Below are 12040 nucleotides of genomic sequence, written 5' to 3'. Positions count from 1 at the left end.
CTTGCAGCTTAATCTGTCACCTTCTTTCAGTTCACCACTTGGATGCAGGTCTTAGATCATTCTTCTCTAATGCATTAGACCACAGAATTTTGCCCTAGCCTACAGACATGAATGATAGTTACCTTTTCATAATACTGGACCAAAGTGCTAAAATAAATGTCTCAATCAGTGGTCATAAATGAAGCAGGCAGTCCACATGTATGTATAAAGAGCAATGGTAGTTTTTTTAGTGTATTCTCATTTGAAATCTTTAAAATTTTGAATTTTCTTTTAATCCTAAGATTTACTAGATCATGGAATGTTTATGTTAAAAAAAAACAAAACACATCCCAAAAAAACCCACAAATGTTCTTCATTAACCCTTATTAAATTTCTAAGAATGAAAATAATATTTTTCCAGAATCAAAGGGAAGAGGGAGAAACCATGAGGATTCCAGTTTGTTACATAGTTTGATAGACTTGAAGGTATGTATATGACCAAATAATTACTTAAGAAATTTGCATTAGATGATTAACTTAATTTTTATTAGTTTATTAAAAGTAATATTTTTATTTCTTGACTATGTCTGAGAAGTGTTGTTTATGAAATAACATGTAATAATATGGGGCCTATCGAACTGATGGATATTAATTTTTGTGCCTAAACCCCATGCCAGGCTCCTATTTCCTCATGTTCTTCATATGTTGTCCTTTTCTTATAAATTTAAAAGTTATGAGTAAAGAAGAAAATAAAAACCTCACTTACTAATTTAGGTATGGAACTGATAACAAATAAATAAGTTGTTTTACATATGCCAATAAACTGTGCAAATCATAAGCTACATACTCCAAAAGGACATAAATAAGAGGAAAAATGAGTCACAATCTATAGGTGAAGAGGACAAAGGTGATAAAAATATACTTCATTTGTCTAGGGTCCAGTAACTGAGAAATACCATTCTAGTACTACTTCCCATCTGACACCTGAAAAATCCCTCTGAAATAAGCAAACAGATTCATTTATAATTCCTCCAGAGATTAAGCAGGTATTACCTCATGAAGTCATCTGTTATCTCTTTGGACAGCTCTAACTAAAAATGAAGCCTTTCTTTCTAGATGAAAATGGTTTCCTTCTAATTTAACCAAACAGTGCTAGTTCTACTCCCTATAATCACAAAGAATAAGACTAATCTCTCCTCCATTTTATGGCTCTGAAAACAGTTAAAACACAGCTCTGGTGGCCCCCTAACTTCTCCAGACAAAATAACTCCAGTACCTGTCAAATGGACTTCATAATCATGGATAAGAATTCTCCATTTTCCTTGTTTGCATTAATTATAATTAAATTTTCTGAGTGCATAAGACATATCACTTCTATCATTTAAATAAGCAATACATCGAACTCTCAGAACTGAATGCTAGTCCTGGCTTTCTCATTAAACTGCACATGGGAAGTACCATTTTCTCTCTGGGTTTGAGAGTGCCAGACCATATGCTTTCCAGTTTCAATATATTATGAATCCATCTAAAAACAATGATTTGCAATATTGCTTTTAGTTTGTTAAAAAGTTAAAAATAAGTATTTACCCAATACTTTATAACATTCATAAAGGTCTTTTACTTAACTATGGGCACTACAATGATGATCTAAAAACAGCAGTATTTAAAAATTCCTGACACTTAGAATATAATGGTGGCTGGTGGGAAGAGAGGAGAGAAGGGGGACAAATACTTATGCAGTATAATTACATAACTACAAGCACAATTATAAAAAGTCAAAATTTACCTAAAATTGAAATTAAGCATAAATTTAAGCTTGAGAAGTTCTCTAGATCCATGCTGTGTAATACAATAGTCATTAATCACATATGGCTATCTAAATTTAAATTAAGCAAAATTAGGAGTTCATTTACTAACTGCGGTTAGCCACCTTTCAAGTACTAAACAGCCATATATGGCTAGTAGCCACTGTACTAAACAACACACATACAAAACACTTATATCATAGCAAAAAGTTCTACTGGAGCAATGCTATTCTAGAAAGATTCACCTATATCTATTTTGCAAATGGAAGACCTGCATAGCAAAGTCTCAAAACACCTGGCCTCTAAAGTCAGAAACGCCAAAGCTGAAATCCTAGTTCTGCCACTTACTTGCTGTGTGACCTTGGACAAGTTACTTAATCGCTCTAAGCCTTTCTTCCCATCTATAAAGTACTGTCTAAAACTAGTAGATACTCAAAGTTAGTCATAAAGATGAAAAGAGATAATGCTGGCAAAGCATTCTGCACACAGCCTCAAACACTGGAAGCATTCAATTGTTGTCAGTTCCCTAATATAATTATTCACGTATAGGTACAATGAACATCAACTAAATACTAAGATTTGAAATATAGAAACTGAAGACAGCATTCTCATCCAAGTGGGTAAAATAGATAAAATAGTTGTAACATGAAGCATCAGGAGAACTGACAACAGTGTGGTGGGTGCAGGAGAAGGGGAAAGTGCTAGATTCTAGTTGGAAGGAACAGCAGGTGCCACGGCAGGAACCTTGGCTCCTGGTGTGAGAGCTATGCCTCTCCTTTTGTTCATTTCACATTATTACTATGCTTCATCTTCCATTCAGGTGAGAGGTGCAGAGACTCTACACTCTAAGGATTGGAATAGAAAATGAATTTGAGGGGTGACTGGGTGGCTCAGTCATTAAGTGTCTGCCTTCAGCTCAGGTCATGATTCCAGGGTCCTGGGATCAAGCCCTGCATGGGGTTCCCTGCTCAGTAGGAAGACTGCTTCTCCCTCTCTGACTCCCACGCCTGTGTTCCCTCCTCTTTCGCTGTCTCTCTCTCTGTGTCAAATAAACAAACAAATAAATGATCTTTTAAAAAAATGAATTTGAGCTTACAGCTTTGCCTATTATACATCTGAGCAAATGTGCTACTTCCACACAAATGGGGATTTAGATATACCTTTAAAGCATCCCAGTAAGTCTCTAAAGTAAGCAGACATTCTAAATAAAAAGTTCTAAATGAACAAAAAACAGTAAAAAAAAAAACACTGTTGACAACATAAATTTAAAAATCAAAATTTCCATTATTCTCAAAATAAAATATACCAACAAAACTATTTTACTTGTTAGTTGCAGTAACAGTTGATAAAAGATATTTAAGTTGATGAATGTAATAATCACTGTAAAGAAATGCTTTGAGTGCACTAAAGAATACAGTTTTCAGGACAACTTAAAAGATAAAACAGCAATGTGAATTAAAATATCACATGTAAGGGGCGCCTGGGTGGCTCAGTGGGTTGAGGCCTCTGCCTTCGGCTCAGGTCATGATCCCAGGGTCCTGGGATCAAACCCCACATCGGGCTCTCTGCTTGGCAGGGAGCCTGCTTCTTCCTCTCTCTCTGCCTGCCTCTCTGCCTACTTGTGATCTCTGTCCGTCAAATAAATAAATAAAATCTTAAATAAAATATCACATGTAAGAAAGTAATATGACACTTTCTATCTAGGAGCTTAAGTAATAAAGCTGAAATAATAACCAGCTTAAAACTGGGCAAAATAAAATAAGTGATAAAATGTTCTGTTCCTTTTATAAAATATACTCTCAGTGTGATCACTTAACACATGTTTTTTCAGACACATTCTTGTATTGCTCTTAAAACAGCAAAGAATTTAAAAAAAAAAGAAATAAAATTTCAAAGACAGCAAGTAATGGGCAGTAAACTCACTTTTATCACTCAACATTTTTATTAAGAAATAAACACTTTTAAATGTATAGTTAAAGGCAGATATTTTAAAAATTAACATTTTGAAATAAAGTAAAAAATTTTTTGGTGATTTTATGGAGATAGTTATGTCTTCCCCAGGCTCCGTTCTGAAGTAAAGGTACATGACAGCAAACAATTAACACCTGAAGTTCCCCAACTGAAGCAACAGCACCTTAAGGTTCTATGTTGGCTATGCCCCAAGCGAAGTCAGCCTCAAGCAAAGGCAAAAAGAAAACATACATATATTTTTGGCAGGAAGGAAGAACACCTTTAAAATCATAAAAAGTACAGAAATGAAAACATAAACAAGCTTGAAACTCTTTATGTCAATGGAATATAAGGTAAGACCATGTTTTCTCATTCTCTGTCACACTATACACATACTGCAACTCCATGGCTATCCAACCGACAAATGCTATTCCAAACCATTCTTTGGCTGTTCTAACCGTTCAATGCATCTCAAATATTAAAGATTTTTGTCTTCGTAAATTCTATGCAAAACCACTCAACACTGCAGCAATGGAGTCAAGAACTCCTAGGAGTGAATAAAAATATTCCTCAATTATCTGTACTAAAGAAAGGAGAGAGGGATATGAATAATTTAGTATCCTATATAAGACAGGTCCTCAATGTATATTTAAATTTTATCATGTTAATGACTCCTCAAAAAAAGCATTCCAGCCTTCTGCTAACCAATACACATTTATATCACCTTTCAGTTATTCATAATGTTTATTTATTAATCATCAGCCTCACTCCAAAAAGACTGATGTGGCTTAAAAAATTTATGTAGTATAAAAGTACAAAATGAAGATACAGGCTTCAAAAACATTTGGGGGAAAGAGTAAGAAAATAAAATACAATCAGAGTTGAGATTTCTACAACTACTAAAGTCAAAAAGTAAAGAAGGCTATTAGCTTCTACTAAAGTCAAAAAGTAAAGAAGGCTATTAGCTTCTGGGCAACCAAAGTAAAAAGGAAAGCATTATCAATCTTAGGATTTGCAGCAGTCACAGATATTGGCAGTTTCTGTCAAGAGTATCATCATTCCCCTAGTCTTGGTTCTCAAGCATCTATATGTCTTATCTCTCAATTAATTATAACCAGATTTTTAGGATTAGGAACTATAGTGGATATCTTATTGTAGCCTACAATTGCCCTACCCCAGACCTAATATTAAGCCCTCAATAAATACTAAAACAACTGTGGGGGAAGGTGACATAGAATCAGGCTTACTGGGAAGGTGACATAGAATCAGGCTTACTGGGAAAAACAAATTTCACATTAAAAGTACAAACATCTGCAAACATTGAGTTAAGAACTGTTAAATGTAAAGAAATTCTTTACTGAAAAAGTGCCAATAATAAGAATACTTACGCTAAGATATATATCCATATATATATATACATACATGTATATATATATGGATATATATCCACAAACACACATACAAGGGAGAGTGGTAGAAATCAGTATACTCAAAAAATTCCTTTTCAAAATGCTTTAAAGGCAAACAACTGTCTCATGGAATTCAGAAATATAAATCAAACATAATACAAATGATATTTTGGATTACCTTGCATGTTGATTTTTTTTTCTTTACTGAACCACAAATGACTATCCACAAATGTAATTTTAAATGCATTTTTCTATCAAGTCACACATGTAAAACAATAAAGGATAGAAGAGTAGAAAACCTGGGTTTAAATCCAAATCAACTAGTTGTACAACTCCGAGCAAGTTACTTAACCCCAGGATTCTCACAGAAGAATTGATAAAACTAAATGACAATCATCTATGAAAATCCCTGAATAGCTAAAAATGCCATAAAAGTATTACCACAATAACCAAAAAAGGAAAACAATTAGTGGCAATAATTAAATTTTTGTACTGGAGATTCTTTACAGAGTTCACGCCTATATAAATGCTATCCCCAATGTCTATTTCAATGCCTTCCCCTTCTGTCATACAGTTTTGAAAAATGTTAACCCACACAAATACATTTTCCCTACATACTGCTTCAGTTACTATGATCTGGAAAATACAATTTCTGTTCATTAAATGGCTCTCATCAACAGTGAGACAGTAGTTAGATTTATGTCCAGTCATGGCCTCTCCTTTACTGGGAACAACACCTTAACTAATGAGTGAAGACAATGAAAAATTAGAGAACTTAAAGTTTGATTCAAAACTTACTGCAAAGCTACAATAATCAAGATTCTCTGTCAATAAAAGGAAAAGAAAGACTATGTAGTACAGGCTGGCATAAGTATAGACATACAGATCAATGGAATAAAATTTAGAGTTCAGAAATAAACCTTCACATTTATGATTCATTGATTTTCAACAAAGTTGTCAAGACAATTCAATGGTGTTTTCAGCAAATGGTGCCGACATAACTGGGTATCCACACACAAAAAAAATGAATGTGGACCTTTACCTCATACCATACACAAATGGATCAGGGTCAAAATATAAAAGCTAAAACTAAAGAACCCTGAGAAGAAAAATATAAGTGTACATCTTTGTAGTACTGGATTAGGTAATGGTTTCTTAGAAATAACACCACACACAAAAACAGCAAAAAGAAAAAACTAAATTAGACTATAACAAAAATTAAACTTTGTCCTTCAAAGATTGTTATTAACAAGGAAAAAAAATCCTACCCACAGATTAGGAGAAAATATTTGCGAATCATATGCCTTATACAGGACTTGTATCCAAAATAAAGAAAGAAAGAAAGAATGCTTACAACTCAGCAATAAAAAGACAAATAATTTAAAAATGGGCAAAAGATTTGAATAGACTGTTCTCCAAAGAAGATATAAAAATGGCAAAAAAGCATATGAAAAGATGGTCAACATCATCAGTATATTCATGAAGATAATATCAGTCAAAACTACAATTTTAGTATATGTGCTGCCAAAGCGAGCACGCCAGTCAAAACTACAATGACATATCACTCCACACCTACTAAGATGGTTATCGTCAAAAAGACAGACAGAAAGAATAACTGCCAAAGTTGTGGAGAAACTGGAACTCCCAAACAATGCTGGTAGGAAGGTAAAATGGTACCTTCCTACCAGCATTGGTACAGCCCTTTGTAATACAGTATGGCAGTTCCCCAAAAGGTTAAACATAGTTACTCTATGACTCAACAATTCTACTCATAGGTATAAATCCCCCAAATGAAAACATATATCCACACAAAATCTTATACATGAATGTTCAAAGAAGCATTATTCATAACAGCCAAAAGTGGAAACAACCCAAATGTACATCAACTGATGAACAGATAAATAAAATGTAGTATATCCACACAATGGAATATTATTCAGAGACAAAAAGATAGAAAGTACTGATCCACACTACAACATGGATGAACCTTGAAAACAGGCTTCATGAAAGAAGCTAGTCACAAAAGACTACACTTTATATGATTCCATTAATACAAACGTCCAGAACAGGCAAATCTGTAAGAGACAGAACAGACTGATACCTAAGGCTTGGAGCTGGAGAGCTGGGAGGAAATGAGGAAGGAGTAACTGTTAAAGGGTTTGGTGTTATCTTTTTGGGGTGATCAAAATGTTGTAAAATTGACTGTAATGGTTACACAACTCTATGAATATAGTAAAAGCCACTGAATTTTACACTTTAATTTACATCTCAGTAAAGCCAATTAGTTTTTTTTTTTTAATAAAAGTAAAGCAGAGCCTGTGTTCAATGAGTAGATCATTGAAACAGCAATAAAAAGTGAAAACTGCTAGGATAACTGAACTACATCCTCTTCTTTTAGTATTTCCTGATTATACTTCTCAATTACTAAATCAGAAGTCCAAATCCAAATGAGTCATTTTATCATAGTCTCTACTTCAAAAAGTAGTAAGGATCTCTGTCATTTTCATTCTCATGCAGTTAATACAAACTTGGACAGTATCAGATCATGACAGAATTTGCATTTAGTTTCCCTATAATACAAAAGAACAAGTTTGGATGACAAAAGTTTTAATTTTAATTTGGAGATTTTTCTAGCTAACTCCCAGTTTCCCACTACCATCAAGGAAACAGAAATGAACATACCAGCACATTTATAGATTCAAGATCTGTGCTTTTGACAATTTGTGAAGAATCCTGATAGTCATGACATAGAGTCATTTTACAAGAGACAGCAATTTTACCTATTAGGACTCTGTAGGGATATAACATGAATTCTCTTGGCTCCATCCACCTAAACTGGTGTGCAAGGAACTGAAGTAGTGAGCAATTCTAGTCCAATAACTCCAACTCAGCTGGCAATATGAAAACCTTTATGGATCTGAAGAGGCCTCAGAAGAGAGCCTTTGCAAATGTCACGGGTCAATTATATTATCCACCATAAGAGTTAAAACCAAGCAAAATATACTCTACTACTTACAGGAAATATTCTAAATATACAACCAAATTTCACCCAAACTATATATAATTTTCTATGCCAATGGCCCTACAAACCCTATGATTTTATGAACAGAAACTTTTTTCTAGATATAAAGTTTTGTTTTTAAACATAAACTCAGATTGTAATGGAAAAAAAAAAGGTAATTGAATCCAGTTTTTAAAAAACTGTATAATTTCTTTTTTACCTTAAAGACAACAGAAAAAGTGAAAAGAAAATTGAAAGATATGTAGGCAAGTGTTTCCCATAAGAAGAAATAATTCAACCTATTATTTTGTGGGTGCTTTAAAAACAGTATTTAGATTCATTCAAAACCTGAAAGAAAAAAATTAAACAATACCACAGCAGTTCCCCTAAAAATGCCTTACATAACCATATCTATCTACACTAAATGATATAATTCAGAAAGACTTCATATTCCCAACATGTCTAAATGACAGATTCACAGAATACTTACATACATACTAGGTCCTCCCATATAATTCCAAGAATTGTTTAACCAGGCATCACATAAGAGATGCTCCAAAATTCAGAGATGCCATTTCTAACCTGACAAACACACATAACTGGGCTGTACTAGTCTGTTAAGGTTCCAGAAAGTAAGTGTAAACCACAATCTAAGTGGAATATGACACACAACCACCCCCACTGAGACAACAATAACAGATAAAATACCTGTTCCACTCTGTCTAAACAAGTAAACCCAGAGATGTTCCCTCATACATAATCTGTAATAACGAGCTAACAACTACCCAGGCAACCAAGAGGAAGGATTTTGACAGGCCTGTGTGCTGGTAAAGGTAATACACAAAGAGAGTACTAGGGGAATGTGATTTTGACTCCCTCTATTAGGCAGATAACTTTAATATAGTATATTTCTATAAATTAATGCATTACAGTCATTAGGACACACATAAAGGCAGCACAGAACTTTTAAAAACAAAAGCACTACTAACTTTGTGCCAAAATAAGTCAAACAAAAATTATGCTCTGATTTATCTTTCTGAAGATAGTTACCACATTCCCACTGAAATATAGATGGGCAGATTTACTATAAACCACAATCAAATATTTGACACCAAACAATCCAAAGGCCACACAGTAATCCACTTAACAATCTCACTGACATCTATATTAAGTAGCAAGTACACAGGGCTTGTAGAATTAATCACCACTTCCCAATCAGCCACAACATAGAGGATCCTTTGCTTGCCAAAGGGGAGCACCACATACATGAAGGTGGATATGAGTTTTATCTCTGTCTGGTCCAGTTCAATCAAGTAATTTGGGATCAAGAAAAAGAGCCAAAGCCACTGAATCACAGACCTGGCTTCTAAAGCAAACTTGTTAACTATCCAATCTTCATACTATTAAATGAATTTCCTTGCAAATTCCCACAAGCAAGCAAATTAACCAAAGTAGGTTATCTTTCTACAATGTTATATATCAATCATATCTCAATAAAACTGGGGAAAAAAAAACCTGCAACCAAGCAGGTATCTTTCCTGAAACTTTCTGAAGGGCTTATTATGTGTCACATCCACATTTTAAAACCCTTCATTTATAAAGAGTTTACATAACCAGTAATGATATCATTAACTATGGCTTAATGAAAAAGTAAATCTCCAAATTTCAGACATTAGAAGCTTTTCTTTCTTTATTTAAATATTTTAATATAATATTAATATTAATAATTAATAATAATTTATATTATTAATTATTTTAGTTTATTTAAATAATTGCCATTATGTAATTCCTTTCCTCACACTTATTTTCATGCATTGTTTATAATACACTGGTTTAATCAAGCTAAATTATTATCTGTAATAAGTCAAAACTAAATTAGACTAATGTATTAGAAAATAATATATAACAAAGTTGCAATCTAACCATCACATAATATTTTATGTGGATTCCATTTATAAAAAATGAGCCTTAAACAAGCTCATTAAAACAAAGTAGTTTATTTTGCCAGTAATTTGTAAAATTTAAGCAAATAAGTATATAAACTAGGTTCATATATTTACCAATTAAGTCATAAAAATATTACAAAAATAATATATGTGATGAAGCTATTTTTTTAAAAAGATTCAAACCATTAAAATGAATACTGTCATAAGAATATTGTCATAAGAAACAAGAGATTTTAGGTTTCAAACTGGAGTTTTTCCAAAATCAATCCATTTCCAAGAACTGGTGACCAAAGCCTAAACGATGATTTGCCATCTGAAAAAGTCTTTGATGCAACAGTCTTAAGTGTGACAAGAAGTCTTACTGTTAAACAGTTTTACTTGACAAAGAAATATTTGTTCTATTTGAATAAAACATTCTTTGAATATTATTCCAAGGGCATATACTGTACATGACTTTTGTGTAAAGAACACATTAGATTCACCACAAACATAAAAAACCTTATTAGAATTTTTCCTATACAAAACAGTTTTCAACTAGCCAAGTATCAAATAGCCATCCACAAAATTCTCACTTTCATTAATACATAGAGTTGCTATCTTTGCTTTCACATAAAAATAAGATCAGTGAAATCAGAAATCATACCAAACAATAAATTCTACCTGCATTCAATATTAGCAACATATTCCTGTAATCTGTCCTCTCGCCTTCAATCCGCAAGACTATACTAATCTAAACTATGAAACTCCATGTTGGCCTAGTTCCAACACTGACCTCATATCAAAATAGAAAGAAACATTTTATAATAGTCCAACAGCCAATCTTCCAAGTATTGCATCAGACCCAAGATATAGTATAAAGTAGGAGGTTATTTTTCTTCTCTTCCTCTATGTACCTGTATATCATTAATCATTTCCAGGGAAACACTATTACTTCTTATAAGTAAACCCTGACCGGAAAATTGAAGAATGTGGTCATAAAGGAGAGAGTTTTAAATTTAACATCGCTGCCTCAAATCACCCATTCTTACTTAGCTACAGCTGAGGACTTTAAGAAATAATGAAAACCATGAAAAAACACTATTTAATGTTCTGGTCCTTTTAAAAATCAATTTTCAACAACGTAACAAGTGAATTATCAAATAGCAAATATTTTAGCCACACTATTATTCTATATTAAAGAAATTAAGGTCTCCACACCTATTCCACTAAAAGATAATTATATTTGTTACTCTATAATTTCATTATCTTATTGTTATTGCATTATTCTGTTCGCAACTCGACTGTACCTCTACAAATATACTTGATAAGTATTCCATTTCTACACAGAAACAATAACTGTCTTCCACAGTCATTTAAGTTCAAACTATAATGATGTTTTACCAATCAAACTACAATAACAGTTATACATCAGACCAATGCTCAATTATACCTTGCACAAAAGATACAAATAAATAAAAATCTGTAAGTACTTACCTACAGTTGGGAGGAGGGTCCAACGTAATCTCTGCAAGTTCCTTCTGAATTCTTTAAAATAAAGACAAAGTTATGTTCAAATGTCTTTATTGTCTTAATAGTTCACTAAAATGTTATACTTTAACACAAATATTTCCCATTTGTATGCTTTTTTAAAAATATTAATACTATATAAATCATCATATAAATAATAACCAAGCCATAACTTCTGATATGATTTTGGCAATGCACCTACAAAAGGTAAAAAGATTGGCCATTATCAGTACACGCACCCTGTAGAAGAAACACTAGAAACTTCATCTAACCAGGACACCTGGATGGCTCAGTCAGTTAAGCGTCAAACTCTTAACTTCCGTTCAAGTCGTGATCTCCGGTTTGTGAGCTCAAGCCCCATGGCAGGCTCTGCGCTCAGCAGGGAGTCTCCTTCTCTCTCTCTCCTTGTGCCCCTCTGAACGGCTAGCCAGCTCTCTCTAATAT

At 33.1% G+C, this 12040-nt stretch overlaps 1 protein-coding gene across 1 annotated transcript in view; it reads right to left on the bottom strand.

Annotated features, from left to right (window-relative positions):
* The window catches only part of UBE2E2 (ubiquitin conjugating enzyme E2 E2), a 370335-nt gene that overhangs the window by 342603 nt on the left and 15692 nt on the right, over positions 1-12040 (bottom strand). The window contains exon 3 of the mRNA XM_032860953.1: positions 11564-11614. Within this exon, the coding sequence (XP_032716844.1) occupies positions 11564-11614 (51 nt within the window). The remainder of the gene's footprint in view (positions 1-11563; positions 11615-12040) is intronic.

Source organism: Lontra canadensis, unplaced genomic scaffold (genome assembly GCF_010015895.1).
Source record: "Lontra canadensis isolate GAN:19392208 unplaced genomic scaffold, GSC_riverotter_1.0 scaffold20, whole genome shotgun sequence".
In the NCBI taxonomy this organism is placed as follows: Eukaryota; Metazoa; Chordata; class Mammalia; order Carnivora; family Mustelidae; genus Lontra; species Lontra canadensis.
This window is presented reverse-complemented; position numbering and strand designations above follow the sequence as displayed.